The sequence below is a fragment of the Peromyscus eremicus genome, chromosome 2 (genome assembly GCF_949786415.1).
Source record: "Peromyscus eremicus chromosome 2, PerEre_H2_v1, whole genome shotgun sequence".
Classification (NCBI taxonomy): Eukaryota; Metazoa; Chordata; class Mammalia; order Rodentia; family Cricetidae; genus Peromyscus; species Peromyscus eremicus.
The window spans coordinates 122,490,967-122,513,037 of record NC_081417.1 but is presented as its reverse complement, the minus strand read 5'-3'; the positions used below and the strand labels follow the sequence as shown (position 1 = coordinate 122,513,037).

Sequence of the window (22,071 nt, the reverse complement as noted above, 5' to 3'; positions counted from 1 at the left end):
AACAAAAACCACTAAACCAGTTACCTAAGGCTGGGAGGCCCCGTTCTGGTCTCCGCCCTTTGGTTTCTCACAGCCTGCCTTGCTCCTCTGCTGTAGCCATGGCGGCCTGGGGTCTCCTTTAGCTTCCCTGTGTTTCCTTCCACCTTTATACCCAAGTTCCTTCAGGCCAGCATTGGCTTCCCCACCAAAACTCTTTGCAGGGCTGGTTCATTTAGCAGTTGAAAGTGTAACGTAAATATTACCCCCTCCCTAGAGGGGCTCTCTGTGACCACTGTCTACAGTGTCATGCCTGACATAGGTGTCCCCTCTCTCTAGACACTCAGCTGCTGTGTGTTCCCCAGGTAACCGTATGCTTTCTGTTTGTTTTGGTAATGATCTCTCCGGCATGTAAGTTTCATGAGGGTAGTTTCACCCAGTAAGAACTAAGTACGTGTTGTGGGATGAGAGTTGGGTAATTGTTTTATATACTTGCTAAAGATTTTCTTTAGGTCAGAGTTGCAACATCTCCTTCTTGGGCTTTTTGAAAGTTACCGTTACAGAAATGTTGGAAACCCAGGTACCTCTGTGACTCCCGGAACTGACCTTGATTCTTTCCGCAGCTCCTTCAGAGCACACCAGATTGAGGCTGCGCCTACCAGCTCTTCAGGGGATGGATTCAAGGCAGATCTTGTCTTTAAGGAGATTGAGAAGAAGCTTGAAGAGGTGAGAGGCCAGGGCCAGGGCTGAGAGGCACACACTTTAACCTGATGCTGCTGGTAGCTCGAGGTGAAATTGCATGTCATGTGCTGAAATAGTCTGTGTTTCAGAACCCTGAGTGTCTCAGAAGGCTTCTTTGTAATTTTAGTAAGACTGCATTTTGAAAATGTATACATCTCCAGATTTGTTTGTGTCTTGTTTTTTTTTTTTTTGTTTTTTTTTTTTTGAGGCAGAGTTGCTCTGTGTAGCTCTGACTGTCCTGGAACTCTCTGTAGACCAGGCTGGCCTCGAACTCACAGAGATCCACCAGCCTCTAACTCTAACTGGGATTAAAGGTGTGTGCTACCACTGCCCGGCGTACATCTCCAGATTTGAATATAAAGACTGTAGTAAATAATGTTTAAGATCATTTTCATTTCAGTCTTCTTTGTCAGGAAGATATCCAGTTGTGGGTATAGTTCAGATGTAAGAAGCCATATTTTGATACAACCTTTTTTTGTTTTGTTTTGTTTTTTGTCTTTTTGAGACAGATTGTTTGTTGGCCACAAACATACAATAGTCCTTCTGCCTCAGCTCTGAAGTACTGGATTTGACAGTGTAATACCGCACTCAGCTTTATAATTTCCTTCTGAATTAAAGAGGTTTTATATAAAATCATTCCAAATGATATTTCAAATAATGAAGTCTACAGGACATCAGAATTCTTTTACTAATTATTATTTTTTTATGATTTTAGTTCTTTATGTATCTCCTTTGATCTCTCCTACCCAACATAGTAGAGGAAAAACAGTCATGGCAATGTATTAAATTGACATTTTAGTTTTCCCTCCAAACTGTATTATTTCTTTATAATAGTCACAGGACTTGGTAGATGAAGAAAACACACACAGTTGGGAAACAGAATTGCTTTCCTTTGAGACTTCTGTGCACATGAGCATTGAATGTGGAAATTCCTGTGGCAAAACTCTAGTGTGTTCAAGGTTATCATTCTATTTGATCAGCACTTTTGAAAGGAAAACTGTCTAATAATGCTTATGCTGAAGATGCTTCAGGAATTCTTTTTTTTTAAAGTGATCCATGAATTTAATTTTTATTTCCTCAATTCTTCCTTTATGTCTTTTTTTTTTAATTAAAAGAATTTTTTTATTCATTTTACATACCAACCACAGATCCCCCTCTCATCCCTCCTCCGGATCCCCCCTAACCTCCCCCCTCTCCCCCTCCTCCAAAAGGGTAAAGTCTCTCATGGGGGGTCAGCAAAGCCTGGTAATTCAGTTGCAACAGGAACCAAGTCCCTCCCTGCTGCATCAAGGGTGAGCAAGGCATCCGACCATAGGTAACTGGCTCCAGCTCATGCACCGTGGATAGATCCTGATCCCACTGCCAGGGTTCCCTCAAACAGACCAAGCTACACAACTGTCTCCCACTTGCAGAGGGCCTAGACTGGTCCCATGCAGATTCCACACCTGTCGGTCTAGAGTTCATGAGTTCCTATGAGCTTGGTTCTGTAGATTTCCCCCTCATGATCTTGACCCCTCTTGCTCATAGAATCCCTCTTCCCTCTCTTTGGCTGGACTCCCAGAGCTCGGCCTGGTGCTTGGCTGTAGATCTCTGCATCTGCTTCCATCAGTTACTGGATGATGTAGGCTCTATGATGACAGGGTATTCACCAATCTGATTACTGGAATAGGCCGGTAATGAACTGTGCCTCATGTAGTTCTTGCTGACTTCTAACTTTCTGGCCTGTGCTAGGATTACAGGTGTGCACCACCTTACCCAGCTTTTAGTTTGCAAATTTCAAAGTCTTTTTTTATTCGCTACTTCCTTCTTGCAAAAAAAGAATTCTAATTTTTAAAGTTCACATTATACAGGAACACATAAAAAAGAAAAAAAATTTAGGTAACTTCAGAGATGGTTCAGCGGTTAAGAGCACTGTCTGCAAAAAAAAAAAAAAAAAAAAAAAAAGCCCTGTCTGCTCTTGCAAAGGATGGGTGTTGGGTTCCCAGAACCCACATAGTGGCTTGAAACTGTGGGTAACTCCAGTTCCGGGGATCCAGCGCCCTCTTCTAGCCTCTCCAGGCACCAGGCACATGTGCAGTGTATACATATTAGAATCTGACACCCTCACACAGACATATATGCAGGCAAAAGACCAGATGCATATAAAATAAGTAAATAATTAACAAATCTATCATATCTAAATTCATTAATAATATATTATTTAAAAAAAAGTAAAACCAAATAAGTAAATCTTTTTAAAAAAGAAAAGAAAAATGTCAAATTTTCCCAATTGTACCACTTAGAGTTCATTAAAATGTTAGCATAGTGAACATTCTACTTGTCATCCCTCATCTAAGTGTATAAACTTAGAATTTTACATGGCCCTGTATGATACATGTTGGATTTATTGCACTATACATGAAAATCTATTGTAGCTAGACAGTTTTCTCTCCGGGTCCCACCAAGCCCCGGCAGTCGGACAGCCCACTTATAAAATAAACACACAGACGCTTATATTATTTAAACTGTTTGGCCTAATGGCTCAGGCTTCTTGCTAACTGTTCTTATATCTTAAATTAACCCATTTCTATTAGTCTATAAGTTGCCACATGGCTTGTGGCTTACCGGTATCTTTACATGTTCTCATAGCGGCGGCTGGCAGTGTCTCTCTCCTCAGCCTTCTACTTCCCAGAATTCTCCTCTCTCCTTGTCCCACCTATACTTCCTGCCTGGCTACTGGCCAATCAGCATTTCATTTATTAACCAATCAGAGCAACACATTTAACATACAGAACATCCCACAGCAATCTATTTTTATGTATCATAATTAGTTCTTTTTCTTTTCTTTTCTTTCTTTTTTTTTGGTTTTTCAAGACAGAGTTTCTCTGTCCTGGATCTCACTCTGTAACTCAGGCTGGCTCGAACTCACAGAGACCTGCCTGGCTCTGCCTCCCGAGTGCTGGGATTAAAGGCTTGTGCCACTGCCGTCCCGCAATTAGTTCTTTTTGAAAAAATTTTTTAGATTTGTTTATTTTATGTGTATGGGTGTTTTGCCAGCATGAACTGGAATTATGCTGTGTGTGTGTGTGTGTGTGTGTGTGTGTGTGTGTGTGTGTGTGTGAACGTGAGCTGCCATGTGGGTGCTGGAAATCAAACCCAGGCCCTCTACAAGAACAAGTGTTTTTTTTTTTTAAGATTTATTTATTTATTTTGTGTATATGAGTGTTTTGTCTGCATGTATGTCTGAACACCAGAAGAGGGCATTGGGTGCCATGGGATTACAGTTACAGATGGCTGTGAGCCACCATGTGGGTGCTGGGAACTGAACCCAAGACCTCTGGAAGAGCAACTCTTATTGGCTGAGCCATCTCTCCAGCACCCCCATAATTAGTTCTTGATAGATAAAAGTCACCTGAAAGCAATCAAAAAGAGGGACTCTTAGGCAAGATTAGGTATTTATTTCATTGTTTGAAATGTGAAGTCTTTTGGGATCTCACTATTGACTTTAGATTTTAGACCAACCAGACACAGTTACAGTCACAGCCTCAGTTCAGAGCACACATCTGAGCAGGTGAATAAAATGGGCTGAGCTAAACAAAAGGAGTCAGGGCCTTTAGGCTGGCATTCCACTCCGGTTAAAGCCACAGAGGGAAAGGTGAGCACATTGTCTAAGTCCCTTACTGTATGTCTGAGAACTTCTTAACATCTGACTGCACTGTGGCTAGTGTGCCTTGTAAAAGGACCAGCGTTCCCTAGGGCCTTCTGGGGCTGGAGCAGAGCCAGGGGGATGGCTCCAGGCATGGCACTGGGACAGGAGCTGCAGGACCACCAGGTTGCCATCGTGGGGGATGACTTCATTCTGTTTTTGTCCGTAGGATGCTTCGTGGCCGTGTATATAGGTCCTTAGCATGCTTTTTAGCACGTTGTACATGTTTGCACATATGTGCCATGATTTATTAATTGGCTTCTTAGGATGACTATCAGATTATATTCAGTTTTGCAAGTGCAACATTGCTGTTATAAATTTCCTCTTGTACTTCAAGTACTAAGTAGTAAATAATTAAGGGCAGAATTGGGTAGTTAAGTGTGTGCATTTTACATTTTAGTCTAGCTTGCCAGACTCCCACAGAAAGAGGATTATAATTTGCAGTCTTACTAACAATTCAAGAGAATAACTGCTTTTTTCTCTGCACCTTCTCCAATACTATATTGGCTTATTATATAAAAATCTTTGCCAGCCGAGTCAGAAAATGATAGCTCACTACTGTGTTTTGAATGCCTCTCATTATTGAGTGTCCACTGTAAAATAAGTCCTCTGTGAGGACTTAGTTCAAAGGTCAAATAGAAGATTGGGCCAGAGATTACCTACTGTGGAGTCTGAGGTCGGCCATGGATCCATCGTGGAGGACTACCTTACTGGGGTTAACAAAGAGGTGCTGTTTCAGTTTCGCACTGTGCTTTGAGCTGTGCAAGCTTGGGCCTCCTGCTCTCTCTAGTTCTGAACTCCTTCCTAACCTTATCCCTGTCTGTCTGGGCCTTCCCACGATTGTCGGGTTCCTCAGTGTTTGCAGCGCTGGAAAGCTCAAGTCCGGACTCTTTGTCAATTAATGCATTTTCCGCCTTAGTGGAGGCAACCTAGCAAGAGGTTGTGTTTCCGCCTTTGTCTTTCTTAGCAGTACTCCACTGGTGTTCTTGGAATTCCGTCCCCAGCTTTTGTCCTGTTGCGCTTGCAGCAGCCCCTGCTCCCTGACCTTCACTCCGCTCAGAAAGTGCTTTTCCTCCCGTGAGAGGCACTTAGGACTTCCTGGTAATAATGGTCTCCAGTTTTGCAACTGCATTTTTTTTTTTCTCTTTCAACTCTTACCCACTTTCACTCCCATTCCAAATGAAAATGTTGTGTTGAGTGAAGAGTATGGGCTTGTGAGAGTGTCAGGTGGTTTTCCAAACGGTTAGCCCACACCTGTTTCAGGTGAGGGTAAGTGAGACTGCAGGGGTTCCGTGGGCATTTGGAAGGTAGAACTTCTAAATCCGTGCTGGAGTTTCCCTGCTCTAACTCGGTGCTATCTGCTCCTGGCTCGTCCGCGAGGCACTGTGCAAGCAGGCAGACACATCTAGAAGTCGCCATTCACTGACTGCTGGCTTGAGTGTGATCTTTAGGCCTGAGGGGAAACGTACCCGTGACTACTGAGAAAAGTGGGTGCGGACTAAATACATTAGAACAGCTACTTTGCTGTAAGACCCATGGCCGCTTGCTTTCTGGTAGGCTGGAGGGTGATAAGAAAGAAGTAATAAAGCCGGGCGGTGGTGGCGCACGCCTTTAATCCCAGCACTCGGGAGGCAGAGCCAGGCGGATCTCTGTGAGTTCGAGACCAGCCTGGGCTACCAAGTGAGTTCCAGGAAAGGCACAAAACTACACAGAGAAACCCTGTCTCGGAAAAAAAAAAAAAAAAAAAGAAAGAAGTAATAGTAATAAGAAGGATAATTTTCTCTGTAAGAAAAAGACTAACACACCCAGCAGACTGACTAATAAGAGGCAACAATCAGTGATGAGGATGTAGAGAAATTTGAACCCCTACTCACGGATGGTAGGGTGGAGTATTGGTGTAACTACTTCAGAAAAAGTTGGCTAGTTCCTTGAAGAGTCAAGTGGCACCTAATGATTCAGCAGTTTCCTTCTAACTACCCAGCTAAGAGAAGTTAGAGCTTTGTCCACATAAAAACGTGTACACAAATGTCTACAGCAGCATTACTGTCAAAACCAAACTGTGGAAACAACTAGGAGAGAGCTGGGGAGAGGCCTGGGGAGAGGGCTGAGGGGAGGGCTGGGGAGAGGCCTGGGGAGAGGCCTGAGGGGAGGGCTGAGGGGAGGGCTGGGGAGAGGGCTGGGGAGAGGGCTGAGGAGAGGGGCTGAGGAGAGGGGCTGGGGAGGGGGAGCTGAGGAGAGGGGCTGAGGAGGGGGAGCTGAGGAGAGGGGCTGAGGAGGGGGAGCTGAGGAGGGGGAGCTGAGGGGAGGCCTGAGGGGAGGGCTGAGGGGAGGGCTGGGGAGAGGGCTGGGGAGAGGGCTGAGGAGAGGGGCTGAGGAGGGGGAGCTGAGGAGAGGGGCTGAGGAGGGGGAGCTGAGGAGAGGGGCTGAGGAGGGGGAGCTGAGGAGGGGGAGCTGAGGGGAGTGCTGAGGAGGGGGAGCTGAGGAGAGGGGCTGAGGAGGGGGAGCTGAGGAGGGGGAGCTGAGGAGAGGGGCTGAGGAGGGGGAGCTGAGGAGGGGGAGCTGAGCGGAGGGCTGAGGAGAGGGGCTGAGGAGAGGGGCGAGGAGAGGGGCTGAGGAGAGGGGCTGAGGAGGGGGAGCTGAGGGGAGGGCTGAGGAGAGGGGCTGAGGGGAGGGCTGAGGAGGGGGAGCTGAGGAGAGGGGCTGAGGAGAGGGCTGAGGAGAGGGGCTGAGGAGAGGGGCTGAGGAGAGGGGCTGAGGAGGGGGAGCTGAGGAGAGGGCTGGGGAGAGGGCTGAGGAGAGGGCTGAGGAGAGGGCTGAGGAGAGGGCTGAGGGGAGGGCTGAGGGGAGGGCTGAGGGGAGGGGCTGAGGAGGGGGAGCTGAGGGGAGGGCTGAGGGGAGGGGCTGAGGGGAGGGCTGAGGGGAGGGCTGAGGAGAGGGCTGAGGAGAGGGCTGGGGAGAGGGCTCAGTGGGTTGAGTGCTTGCTGCACAGCGTGAGGACCTGGTGAGATTCCCTGAGCACCCGTGTAAAGGCAGAGTGTGGCGGGACATCTGACATCCTGGTGTTTGTGGGGAGAAGACACGTGGGTCCTGGGAGCTTGCTAGTTAGAAACAAACTCAGACATTGAGCTCTAGGTCCAGGGAGAGACCCTGTCTCAAGAGGGTGGCAGCTGGGCACAGTGGAGCACGCCTTTAATCTCAGCACTCGGGAGGCAGAGGCAGGAGAATCTCTGTGAGTTTGAGGTCAGCCTGGTCTACACAGAGAGTTCCAGGATAGCCAGAGCTACATAGACCCTATCACAAAAAACCAAAAAGTGAAACTAAAAAAGAAGCAATGTAGAAAAGCCAGAGAGAAGGCCTCAGCCTCTGGCATCCACGTGAGCCTGTGTGAGTGAACACCCTCTCCCGAGTGTGCACAGCAGACCCACACACACACATGCACGCACTACAGCAACACTGGAAATAAACAAAAGAGCCGCGTTCAGTAGACTGTCATCTGACCATAGCAAGGAGAGCAGAGTGGGCCTGGCGACACAATCCAGCACGACCCTTGGGCACATGCTGAGTGAGACAGGCCACTCACCAGAGAACACACCATATGGTTCTATTTATAGGAAATGTCCAGAATGAGCCGGTTTACAGAAACAAAGTGGGTTTGTGGTTTTCAGAAGCTAGTATCAGAAAATGGTGACGGACTGCAAAGGGGTGTAAGTTTACATGAGAAAATGAGAATGTTCTGAAGTTGGTGATGTTGGGTGGCGCACCGTACGTTAGTCACTCTCCCCATCTGTGACCACATACTTGAGGCCGCAGTTTAAGGAGAGAAGGATTTATTTTGGTCATGGTTATGAAGGGCACAGTCTGAGCATGGTGGGAAGGCCTGGTGGCAGGATCGTGAGTCACATCACATCTGCAGCCAGGAGCTTCTAGCAGAGAAAGAGGTACTGGTGTTCAGCCTGTTTCTCTTTTTATTTGGTCTGGGATCCCAGCACATAGGATGGTGCCACCACATCCGGGGTGGGGCTTCTCTCCTCAGGTAAACCTCTGGAAATGCACTCACAGACAGTGAAGTATGTCTCCTAGACAATCCTAATTCCTGCCAGTTGGTAATGAAGATTAACTGTCATACACATCTTAGAGTGTACCCCCAAAAAGGTACACTGTATTTTACCAAAATTTACCAAATTGTGTACTGTAACAGAGTGAATTTTGTAGGATCTAAATTATAACCTCAATTGCTGTTACACCACACACACACACACACACACACACACACACACACACACACAGCACACAAATGTAGGCCGTGGTTCTGCACACATAGAAACAAGAGGTTGGTGTGTGGTGTCAGTTGATGTAAATTCCTCCTTTGAGTATTGAATATTTCAGGTGCTCTTTACAGGGTCTGGACACAGTGAACACTTTAATCTCTGTTAAGGGAATGAATAGGGAGGAAGAACCCTGGATATACAAAAAATATAAAAATATTACTGCAGGGATGTTAAGTCTGAAATGAAGAAGGAGGGAAACAGAATCTACAGGAGAACTCAAAAACTAACCAGTTCCAGAATAAGCATACGAAGATTAGCATGTTGTCTGTGTATCTGTAATACCTCAGCCATAAAATATAATGAAAAGTATATTATTAACAAGAACACTATAAAATGCCTAAGAATAAATGTATATAGAAATGTTACTGGGTATAGTTACTCTTGATTGTAATCCTAGGACTACTTGGGAGGCTGAGACAGGAGGATTGCTGCAAATTTGAGATCAGCCTAAGTAACTGAGTAAAACCTTGTGTCAAAAAACAAAACACACACACACACACACACAAATGTAAAAAATATTTTTCTTTATAGAGTAATAAAAGGGCCAACTGGACATGCTGACCCATTCCTTAAATCTCAGCACTCAGGAGGCAGAGGCAGAAGGTTTTATTAGCTAGAAAAGTCTTATATAATATTAGAGGGACCAGCCTTAATATTATACATCCCAGGGGCTCAGGAGAGAGAACTACTAAGAGCAAGGACTGTTTTTGGGAAACAGAATCTCAGCACACCGAGCTCTATAGTCCACTTGCTTTAATTCCTCTGGGATAACATCCTATTTCCACAGCTTCAGTTCTGTTCTCATGCCTAGCTCCTTTCTTGCCTGATTTCTCTCTGTATTCATCTACTGCTCCAAGTTCTATCCTAATTCTCTCGTCTTAATTCTGCCTCATCTAGGTCCTTTTCATCTTGTTCTTACCCAGCTAGTACTTCCTAATCTGACTCTTCCTCATCTTCCATCTCATCCACACGTACTCTCTGGTCAAAATCCTCCTTATCCCTCTCTGTTCTCTGTCTCTCCATTATCCACGTTCCCCCTAAGTCTCTCAGGAATCTAGTTATAAACCCAAGCAATAGCAAGCCCCTGGTTGAGCAAGGTCACCAGGCTTGAATTCTACAGGGTCATAAAGGCAGGTAAGAATTTTCCTCAGGCAGTAACCACCAGGCTTTCTTTTACAACCCAAAATGGGAGTGGTAAAAGAGGAGGTCAACTGAGTGTGCTCAGTCTACATTCCTAGAAGTGGTTAGGTAAGAAGTTAGGGGTTTATTAGTAAGGTTGTATAAGAAAGGAGTGTCTCACCCTAAATTGCACAAGAAATAAAGCAATTCGCCTGACCTAGGAGACAGGTGTTGTTTCGTATGGCCTTGGATGCTTGATAGGCATTTTAGATAAATACACTGTTAGGAGTTCTTGGAAGCACGCAAGAAAATCATTTTAGGAACTGGCTGATACATATACAAAAGCTAAAATATCACCAAGACTCCTTCAGCCATGGCTTGACCTTCGGAAAATCCTTGACTTTTCTAAGTAGTAGTTTTTGTGATAGTAGCTGAGTTCCATTCTGTTTTCCTGCGGCTTGCAGCAGAAAAGTAGATGATCCCCACCTCTTTTTGATTAGGTTCTCATTATGTAGCCTAGGCTGTTCTAGAACTTTTTTTTTTTTTTCTTTAAGCTCAGGCTGGCCTTGAATGGCATATGCCATTACATTAATTTCCCACCTCCACCCTGCTGGATTCAGAGTGACTCTGTATAGCCCTGGCTGTTTTGGAACTTGCTTATGTAGACCAGGCTAGCCTAGAACTCACAGAGATCCATCTGCTTCTGCCTTTTGAGTGACAGAGTTAAAGGATTGCACCACCATGTCCAGCCATCACATCCATTTTTAAAACTATGTGTGGAGAAAAAAGATGGAATTCATACCAGCTGTGATTTTTTTCTTTAGATTTGATAAAACTAGAAATGATTTGTATTTTCTTCTTTTTGCTTATCAATATTTGCTAATTTTTCTATGTGTTTCTTTTCTAAAGAAAAATATTTCAAAAAAATAATTGGCTTCCTTTTTAAAAATTAATTTATTTTTGAATTAGTTTATTTTATGTGTATGGGTGTTTTTGCCTACATGCATGTCTTTGTACCATGTGCATGTCTGGTGCCCATGGAGGCCAGAAGAGGGTGCTGGATTCCCTGGAACTGGAGTTCCAGGTGGTTGTGAGCCACTGTGTGGTGGCTACGAATCGAACCTGGGTCCTCTGGAAGAACAGCCACCTTTTAACCACTGAGTCACCTCTTCAGACTCTGGTTTTCTTTTTTTTTTTTAATTAGAAATTTTATTTATGGTTAGAGTCTGTGTCTGTGTGCATGATGTGGGGGAGGAGTATGTGCTGCGACACCCCTGTGGAGTCAGAGGACAACTTGTGGGGCCTGTTCTCTCCTTCAGCTTCATAGTGGGTTCTGGGGATTAAGCTCGGGGCGTCAGGCAAGCACTGAGCCATCTGGCCAGCCCCTGCTTCTCTTTAGAGCAGCATGCATGTGCCGCTGTCCTCTCTCGTTGCCCACCCTGCCGACTGCCCCTGCGCTCCCTTTTATTGGATGGCTTTGTCTGCGGTGCAGAATGCTGCCAGCCTGCGTTCCGACCCCCTCGCCACTGCAGTCTGGGTGCCTGCAGCAGAGTCTGGGGCCATAAATGTTTCAAGAAGGCGAAGAAAGTGGAGTGGGAACAAAGTGGGATGTGAAGAGGAAGGAAAGGAGAAGGGGAATCTGTCCTCCAGAGATCGCTGGGACATCTTCTGTATTAGGTCTGTCTGCCAGAGATTGCTGGGACATCTTCTGTATTAGGTCTGTCTGCCAGAGATTGCTGGGACATCTTCTGTATTAGGTCTGTCTGCCAGAGATTGCTGGGACATCTTCTCTATTAGGTCTGTCCACCAGAGATCACTGGGACGTCTTCTGTATTAGGTCTGTCCTCCAGAGATCGCTGGGACGTCTTCTGTATTAGGTCTGTCCTCCAGAGATCGCTGGGATGTCTTCTGTATTAGGTCTGTCTGCCAGAGATTGCTGGGACATCTTCTGTATTAGGTCTGTCTGCCAGAGATTGCTGGGACGTCTTCTGTATTAGGTCTGTCCTCCAGAGATTGCTGGGACATCTTCTCTATTAGGCCACTGCATTCCTGAGATCTGAAATTAAGAGGCAAATGGAATATTATTTACAAAGTTCCTTCTACTAAGCAGGAATTGAACTTTTAAAAAATTTATCCAAGTTCTATTTATCAAAGAACCACTACGACCTCTAGCAACATCAACATCTCTATTTATTATTGCCCCAACACTATCAGGTTTTAGAATCACTTTAAGTTTTGATTGTAGGGAACCAAAATCAGGAGTTAAGGAACTGACTTTGGATCAAAGGCCGGTGTACCTACATTGAGGCGGGCCAGAATGACTCTCAAACTGCTGGGGCAAATGGAGGCTCTTTTACCAGAAGACGCTGCCATGCCTTTGGCCCCGTCTTTCCATCTACACAGCTGTTTCTCATAGTTGACAGATGGGAGAATTGTTACCCTGCTTTCTTTCTGACTTCTGAGTAGAATCCTCCTGGAGTCTTGGGACTCTGCCGCCCCTGCTGCTCACATGTACCTGTTAAAAGACTTAAAGCCAGAGGAGGAGACATAAGGTAACTCCCTGTGTTCCTTCTGTTTCCAGGAAGGGGAACAGTTCGTGAAGAAAATCGGCGGTGTTTTTGCCTTCAAAGTGAAGGATGGCCCTGGGGGCAGAGAAGCCACCTGGGTGGTGGACGTGAAGAACGGCAAAGGATCAGTGCTTCCCAACTCAGGTCAGTGCCATAGTGACTTCACTTAGACAGTGACAAGTTCACAAGGCTTTCAGCTGGGGAAATCAGAGTCCTCTTTGGTGTTCCCACAAACACCCGCGGTAGAGCTTACAGGTCCTTGAAAAGAACTCTTCTACCCTTGGAAGAGATGGAGGTTCAGACCACCCCTGCAAAGTTGGGGGAGCTCCACACAAGAGATACTAGTCTTAGACTGGGTGCAGACACATCTGGCTTAGATTTCTGGCTTGGTCACTCCAATTCTGACCTTGGTCTAGTTATATTAATATACCTTTTTAAGTGTATTTGTAGGGTTTCTATTGCTGTGATGAAGTACAGTGACCAAAAGCAACTTGGGGAGGAAAGGGTTTATTCCATATAACAGTCCATCATCAGAAGCAGTGAGGGCAGGAACTCAAGTAGGGCAGGAATCTGGAAGCAGGAGCTGATGCAGAGGCCCCCTTACTGGCTTGCTCCCCGTGGTTGCTCAGCCTGCTTTCTTATAGAACCCAGGACCACCAGTCCAGGGATGGCACCACCCATAGTGGGCTGGGCCCTCCCCCATCAATCACTAAGTAAGAAAATGTGCCGGGCGGTGGTGGCGCATGCCTTTAATCCCAGCACTCGGGAGGCAGAGACAGGCGGATCTCTGTGAGTTCGAGGCTAGCCTGGTCTCCAAAGCGAGTTCCAGGAAAGGCGCAAAGCTACACAGAGAAACCCTGTCTCAAAAAACAAAAACAAAACAAAACAAAACAAAACCAAAAAAAAAAAAGAAAATGCTCCACAGGCTTGCCTGCAGCCTGATCTCTTAGCACCTTTTTTTTTATCGAGGGTCCCTCCTTTCGGATGACTGTAGCTTGTGTGGATTGACTTAAACTAGCCAGCACACCAAGCGTCAGTTGTCTTACCTGTAAATGGCCATAAATATTGCCTGTTTCACAGAGTGTATGTGAGGCTTGAGAGCATTCTCTTGATTAGCTTGAGATCTCGTTATCCAGGGCATGGTGGATGACCTCGAGAGATCTGGCTGTGTTCACTAGCTCTACTTTCTCTCATCCAATTCTTCCTTGAACCCATTCCATCTAGCTTTTGTCCCGTCTCTCCCCAATTTGTTCTTGCTAAGGTCTCTAGTGATTGCCACCTTGCTGGATGCAGTTGTTAGTTCCAGCCTTCGTATCACGTGTCCAGGCGTGTTTTGTTTGTTTTGTTTTGTTTTACTGGCTGCTCATTTTGGCCTGTCTTGATAATTTCTCCATCTCCTCAGTTCTAGGCATTGGAGTGTTGCAAGGCTTAGTTCTGGTTCATTCACTCCCTGGGGATCTCATGTAGCCTCATGTTTTAAAAACAATTTGCTGATGACTCCCAGGTTTATGTGTTCACCGTGGCCCCACCACTGAATCCAGGGGTGTCTGAATAACTGTTTAGCTGACAAGTGTCTGTGGACACCTGTCTTCGGGCGTTTTCCACTGCTATAACAAAACATCACAGATTGGGTAAGTTTTAAACTGAGTTTAGTTGGCTCCCTTTTTGGAGGCTGGAAATCCAACACCGAGCAGCTGCATCTGGTGAGAGGGTTTTCTTACCCTGGTCTGATCCAGTAGAAGGACAAAGGAGGTGAGCTAAACAGGAGAGACATGGGAGCTGGACGCCGACCTTTTTCAGGAGCCTACTCCTGAGGTAATAGACTATCTGTTGCTGAGGGCAGAGACATCATGGCCCTCAGCCCCTTTAAAAGGCTTTACCACTTAATACTGCTACACTAGTGTGGTGATATATTGTGTACCCTACTTGCCTGAGGATCAGAGGACAGAACAGCCAGCCACTAGTTCTTATCTCTACGAAATCCTCAGCCTAAAGAGAGTTGAGTTCCTGTTTCCTCAAGCCTTATATACCTTTCTCTGCCCTGCTATATAATCCTGGGATTAAAGGCGTGTGTGCTTCCCAAGCAAAGGCATGAGATCTCAAGTGCTGGGATTAAAGGTGTGTGCCACCACTGCCTGACCTCTGTGTCTAATCCAGTGGCTGACTCTGGCTCTGTCCTCTGATCTTCAGGCAAGTTTATTAGGGTACACAGTATATCACTATACACTGGAAACTAGATTTTAATGTGTTTTAGAGGGCACATTAAACCATGTCAACACTTAACAGATACCGTAAAGGTAGCGTGTGTGAAACAGAGCTCTGGGCCCCCTGCTTCCCTAGGGCATGTACTCCTGTGGTCTGCCCTCTTCTCAATATCCTGTGTTTTCTTAGTTCCTTAGTCCAAAAGCTGTGAGGTCATCCTTGGCCCAATTCTTTTCAAACTCCATGATCCCATCTTCTCCCACGTCCCGCTGGATCCGAGCTTTGTGTCTCTGTTCCTGTCCTTGTCCCTCACAGTTCTTCCTGCAGCAGCCTTATGATCAGAAACCAGAGTCAGATTTGTATCCTTCTCTGCTCAAAGCCAGCCTTCAACTTCAACAGAATCAGTTTCCGTGACAACACCAGATGATCTGGCCGGCTTGTCTTGTGTTCTCACTCACTCGCTTTAGTAACTGGCCTCCTGCTGTAGCTTGAGCATGGGGTGTTTTCACTCGGGAGCTTCTGTCCTGTCCTCCTGGAACCGTCTTCCCCAGAGAGCTTCATCGCCTCGTCTTTGCCCAGAAGTCTCCTTCCCTAACCACACTTACTGTTGTTTTCTGCCTTACATCTCTCTATAGTGCTTATGGCTCTCATTTGCTGTGCTCTTCTACCCCGAGAGAGTCCATTCTGTGAATACAGAGTGCTGCCATGAGGACCAGCCCTCAGCAGCTCGGGGATGGAGGGGGAGCCATGGAGTCAGCGAACTAATCACTCAATTTGACTTTTCTATTTGAGGGAATAAAACTTAATTCTCTGGGGACTGTGAAAAGGGACGGGGACACACACACACACACACACACACACACACACACACACACGCTCACACTCACACACATTCACTTTCAGGGTCTCTCTTTCTCATCTCTCTCTCATCTCTTTATTTCTTTTCTTACCTCTATCCAGATGTACCCCTTCTGTGTGTGTTCTTAATTTTTCCCTTACAGCCTATATACCCCAGCAAAATCTTTCAAGCAGTTTAAAAATTACAAAGTGATTGCATTCTGTTTTTCAAGTGAATGATTACAATGAATACAAGTAAAAAAAAACCCATGTTTTTCATATGCCTTACATGATTAAACATTTTACCTATTATAGGTGAAAAAAAATATTTCCAAGAACCCACATACATTCATGTCCAAGCAACTTGTTATAGATTAACAGAGTGTAAGCAAGCAAGGTATTTTTCTCAGCCAGTTCTTTTACTGAGGCTGCATTTTGCAGCTACAAGGAAAGGATCAATTGCTTAATTATTTAAGAGGTAATCATAAAAAATCTTAAAAGAATCACAAATCTAAACTTTTATATATGAAAAACAATCAGTCAGCTCTACTTTCAATCCTCAGGGTGCATACCTATTCATCAGTTATTTTTTTTTTAATTTCTTTTTTTATTTAACTTTATATGCATTGGTGTTTTGCCATGGGTGTTGGGTCCCCCGGAACTGGAGTTACAGACAGTTGTGAGCTGCTATGTGGGTCCTCTGGAAGAGCAGCCAGTGCTCTTAACCATCTCTCCTCATCAATAGTTTTTTATATCAGGAAGCAGAGGGCAGGAATGAGTACAAGGAATTAATAATCACTTTTGATCACCAACCCATCCTAGCAAGAAAGGTATGTCAGCTAATGATAACTGGGCTGTCTTTGTTCTTGTTTCTAGACCTCAGCGAGTCCCTCACTCAACTGCGCCTCTCTAAACTTTAAATTGTTCCCTAAGATCTTCTACTTCAAAGCCATTAACCAAAACATCTTAACCTAAAGTCATTATTTAAATCTTTGTTTTAGCTGTGATGCTCATCAAAACATGTGTTCATTAAGATTAAAAGAATTTGAGCTAGCCCAGCTTCTGGGACACAATTGTTTTTTTTAGTCATTAACCTAAGCCACTCAAGAGAAACTTGTAAGTCCTAGCTGCGTGACACTTCCTTCTTATTTTCTATCTTATGCAGCCCCTGCTTTATCAGAGGCAGGAACAACACTATATTCTACCTTTACCTATATTAATTTTCCTACTAAACTAACCACTATCTTAATCCCTTACTGTATTTATTAAAAACCCTTAATCAAAATTCTGTTTAAACTATAAAGCCATTGCTTCAGTTAAAAAGAACAGCTTAGGAGGAAATCATCTTCATAGTAATCCACAGGTAAAACTGCCTAGTAGAATGGGATATTTCCGTGAGATAATCACACAACATTAAAGGCAGTGAGGATTTCCCCTACACCCATTCACACCATGCCAGATACCAGAGAAAAATGGCAGTGGCCAACACACAAAGACACAGCAGTAGCAAGAGACACTGTGGGTCTGAAACCCGCTGGGCCTTGCCTATCCGAGATTCACCCATCAGTGCTTTGCTTCCTGGTTGGCCAAACTCCCAAAGCTCAGTTGCCACCTGCTGCTCCTCCAACAGGGCCACCATCAGCAGAGCTTTTGTCTCTTAGGCCACTGCTGCACCCCCAGTAATTCAAGTAGCACATCACACGTGTAGGCCCTCAGAAATGAGAGCAGCGCACAAAGGAAGGCATGAGGGCACTTGATGCAGAAGCCATATTGCACGGGAGCTTTCTCTTGCTGGAGAGAGTCTGGTACTTTAGAAAGATGAAGGGCTGGGATCAACTTCCTAAAGGTATTTAAATGCCTTGATAGGGGGTCGGAGAGATGGCTTAGAGGTTCAAAGATTGGCTGTTCTTGTAGAGGACTCAGGTTCAGTCCCCAGTACCTACATGGTGCTCATAGCTGTCCATAATTCCAGTTTCAAAGTATCAGACACCCTCTTTTGACCTCTGTAGGCACCAGGCACACATGTGGTACACAGACTTAATGTACAGCCCAAACACCCATACACATAAAGTACTTATTTTTTTAAATTAAAAAAAATACCATAATAGAAACTCTGAAAGCTATTTGATACATTATAATCAAATCATTAAAGCTTTTTTGTTTGTTTTGTTTGTTTGTTTGTTGTTGTGCTGTTGCTGTTTTTGATACAAGGTCTCTGTGTCTCACTGGCTGTCCTGTAACTCACCGATGTAGACCAGGCTGGCTTTGAACTCACAGAGATCCATCTGCCTCTGTGTCCCAAGTGCTGGGATTAAAGTTGTGGACCACCACACCAACCTCTTTAAAGCTTTTTAAGAAAAAGTGAAGAACTGTGTTTCAGAGTATGAAACCGGTGCTTGTGGATGCACTAGTCAGTTCCAGTGCTGTGATGATGTAAAACTGAAGAGAAAGGTTTGTTTGGGCTCACAGTTTTCAAGGGCAGCTGGCCGATACATGCTGAGGAAAGATATCCGTGTGGGAGGGCATGCTAGACAAAAGCTGCTGACTGCATGTCAGCCTGGGACCAGAGAGCCAGGAAGGCACCAGGAACATACTGTACCCTCAGAGAGACAGCCACAATGGATGATCTCCTCTGATAGGCCCCGCCTCCTAGCAGTCCATTCAGCCGTGGACTCATCTGTGAAAAACTAGTGAAGGTTGAGCCCTCACAGCCCCGTCACCTCTCAGTAGTACCACCAGCTGGGGGTCAAGCCGTTAGTTACCACATGAGCTGGCGACATGTTGTAAGCTCTAATAGGCCTGACGAACTGGAAAGGGGGTGAGCAGGGCCAGAGAGAACATTTAGGAAAATGGTGTCACCATGTACTGAGTGACAGCGTGGTGGGGCAGAGAGCAAAGTGAGTGCCCAAGGGTGGGTGCCCGAGCGGTTGGCTGAGGGCGACCTGGAGGCTGTGCGGAGGGAGGAGAGGTGTTCCGGACGGTGATGCTGCCTCACTGACGCGTTAGTTAAGGAGGTGCTGGAGGAGAGCACACCCTCAGGAGCACGGGCGGAGGAGAGTTCTTACAAGGGATGGACGCTCCTTTCTCTGTAATTGTACTTAGGTATCCAGACTCTCGGGGCAGGGGGGTGGGGGTGGCTGGCAGAGGTCCTGGATTAGTGTGATGCATTTGGAGCAAGAGAAGATGCTTAGGGGCACTGCTTTGTGCACTGTGGAATAGGACCAACGAATAGGGAGCCTGCCAGGTGTGGCACGGTGGCTTTATTGCAAAGGTTTCTGAATTATACATAGTCCCCCCCCCCCAAATAAATGAGAGGGCAGAGAAACTATCTGTTCGTATCCATGAGCTGCCACGATGAAGTGGTATAGGAAGAAAAGCTTTTAAAGGTATCATCTGAATGCAGCTTTTAAAAATAGGAGGTGCTTTGGGGAATATAGTAATGGCTTTGCAGGTGGAGGGGTCTCACTGTGTGCCCTTGCCTGGCCTGGAACTTGCTATGTAGTCTAGATTGGCTTTGGTAGAGATCTACCTGCCTCTGCCGCCCAAGCACTAGGATTAAAGGCATGGGCCACTATATCCAGCAGTAGTGGCAGTTAGAACATAAATAAAGGTTCCTAGTTACTTAGAATTCTATTTCCTGACAGATGTTAAAGTAATCTTAAAAGTTCTCCTGTGCTGTTGGTTGTTTGGTCACGAAAGATGGTTTCATGGTTTGCTTATAGAAGGCTATTGAATGATGTCGGAAAGGCCCTGCTCCCTGCACGGACACCTGTCATCTGTTCTCCCCGTTTCAGGTGCCTTTTTCCAGACCTGAAGGGGGTAACCTGGGGCAGGGTCATTGCTGCTAAACCTGACACCTGTTGGCAGCCTGGAGTCGTGTTGAAATGTGGGCTTAGCCTGTAAAAGCCACCACTGGAAACTGCCAGTTCCCCTTACATCCACAACAAATGCCCATTTGTTAGATGTTAGCTGTGTTAAACCTCAGTAACATGTCCTAGTTTGAACTGGCATCGTGAGGTGAATTGCTAGTTCCTCTGGTGTGTACGTAGCGTCAGGAGAGTTTTGTTACTGTTAAAAAGTAAGGTTTATACACGTATTTTGTTCATCTGCTTTCTAAGAGTGTGGTAGTGGTGTACACATGATTATGTTAAACACTTGTAAATGTGTTTTCCATCATCTTTTCTGGCTTCTTAGATGCCTTCTATTACCTTCTCTCTGAGTTCCTTCTCTCCCTTGACTTCTTTGAAACAACTCACATAGCATCTCTCCCAGAAGTTGACTTCTAACGCGACGTGTTATTTCTTCATTCCTTCCTTCTGCCCTAAGTTACTGAGTTCTCACTCTGACCCTTCATGGACAACAGAGTAGAGAAAGCCTCTGGGTCTCCCATCCCCAGGTACATTAGGATGAGCCTTTGGAGGCTCTCAAGCCTGGGTTCAGATCCTGGCCTAGTCTCTTAGGCAAGGTACATTCCTTCTCTGCATCTAATGGTCTCCTCTAGAAAATGGGTGAGGGTAGTTTCTGTCAGTAGAGCTGTTGTGGGAATTAAATGTGATACAGGGTCATAAAGCACCTAGCATCGTAAGACTTCATGAATCAGTATGTTAAATACTAATTTTTCTTAGATGCAGCCACTGTGTGATCTTAGGCAAGTCATTTGATCTCTCTTACCTGCACGAGGTTTTTATAAAGTCAGAGGAGACAGAGGTGTCCATGCTCAGTAGATGTAGTCAGAGGAGACAGAGCTGTCCATGCTCAGTAGATGTAGTCAGAGGAGACAGAGCTGTCCATGCTCAGTAGATGTAGTCAGAGGAGACAGAGTTGTCCACGCTCAGTAGATGTAGTCAGAGGAGACAGAGTTGTGCATGCTCAGTAGATGTAGTCAGAGGAGACAGAGTTGTCCATGCTCAGTAGATGTAGTCAGAGGAGACAGAGTTGTTCACGCTCAGTAGATGTAGTCAGAGGAGACAGAGTTGTGCACGCTCAGTAGATGTAGTCAGAGGAGACAGAGTTGTCCATGCTCAGTAGATATAGTCAGAGGAGACAGAGTTGTCCCATGCTCAGCACAGTGAGATCTCAGTAGATGTAGTCAGAGGAGACAGAGTTGTCCACGCTCAGTAGATGTAGTCAGAGGAGACAGAGTTGTCCCATGCTCAGCACAGTGAGATCTCAGTAGATGTAGTCAGAGGAGACAGAGTTGTCCATGCTCAGTAGATATAGTCAGAGGAGACAGAGTTGTCCATGCTCAGTAGATATAGTCAGAGGAGACAGAGTTGTCCCATGCTCAGCACAGTGAGATCTCAGTAGATGTAGTCAGAGGAGACAGAGTTGTCCCATGCTCAGCACAGTGAGATCTCAGTAGATGTAGTCAGAGGAGACAGAGTCATCCCATGCTCAGCACAGTGAGATCTCAGTAGATGTAGTCAGAGGAGACAGAGTTGTCCATGCTCAGTAGATGTAGTCAGAGAAGACAGAGCTGTCCATGCTCAGTAGATGTAGTCAGAGGAGACAGAGTTGTGCATGCTCAGCACGGTGAGATCTCAGTAGTCACTGCAGAGCAGATGTCACTTCCCAAAGCCACTAGAAATGACAGAATCAGGTCCAGCTGTCTCAATTAGTTAGCTCCCCCACTCTCCACCTCCTACCTACTCTTTGATATTAGGTATTTGCAGTAGGATTTGATTTTCTAGGCAGTAAATTGTCTTCATTTTTAAGTTTCAGACCTTTCGTCTTATAATTAGAAAGTTGTGTTAGCAGCTCTAGTGGAAATGGCCATTGGATGTCAGTCCCCAGTGTGAAAGCTTCTCTCCATCTTGCTTTAGTTATTTAGTAATGTGGGTGTGCCTTCTCTATGCTTTACTCTGTCTTTTCCTCCCCTTCCTCTTTTTGAGACAATCTCACTATGTACCACTGACTCTCCTGAAATTCATTAGGTAGACCAGGCTGGCCTCTCCCTCCTAAATGCTGGGATTAAAGGTGTGTACCACCATGTCAGGCACCTTCGTTTTGTTTGTTTGTTTTTCCCGGTTTGGTTTCTTTGGAAGACAGGGTTTCTCTATGTAAAAAAGCCCCGGCTGGCCTGGAACTCACTCTGTAGACCAGGCTGGCCTTGAACTCACAGAGACTGGCCTGCCTCTGCCTCTCAAGTGCTGAGATTAAAGGCGTGCACTACCATGCTGGGTAAGCCATCTTCTCTCTCTTTTTTAATCTTTTTCTTCTTAATTATATGTTCTTGTGTGTATCTCTGTGTGGGTATGTGACTCCTGCAGAGTCCAGGATCATGGCTCTCCTGGAGCTGCAGTTACAGACAGCTTGAGCCCCCTGACCTGGGTACTGGGAACTGAAAGTGGGTCCCCTCTGTGAGAGCAGGACACACTCTTAACCTCTGAGTCATCTCTCTAGCTCTCTGGCCTTTTAGAGACAGGTATTACTGTGCATCCCAGTCCTGCCTCGGTTCTCATTGTCGCCCTGGCCTGCTGAGCAGTAATGAGAGCATCCATCCAGTCTGGGCAGTCTCCTGCCTCAGCCTTCTGAGTGCTGGAGTTACAGGCATGCTTTGCCAGTCCTGGCCCCTGTCTCTTTTCTTCCGGTCAAGATTATCTGTACAGTTTATTGT

The 22,071-nt window shown here is 45.7% G+C and overlaps 1 protein-coding gene across 1 annotated transcript in view; it reads left to right on the top strand.

Annotated features, from left to right (window-relative positions):
- The window catches only part of Scp2 (sterol carrier protein 2), a 90,487-nt gene that overhangs the window by 62,548 nt on the left and 5,868 nt on the right, over positions 1-22,071 (top strand). Inside the window, exons 13-14 of the mRNA XM_059254665.1 lie at positions 600-702; positions 12,431-12,560. Of these exons, the coding sequence (XP_059110648.1) occupies positions 600-702; positions 12,431-12,560 (233 nt within the window). The remainder of the gene's footprint in view (positions 1-599; positions 703-12,430; positions 12,561-22,071) is intronic.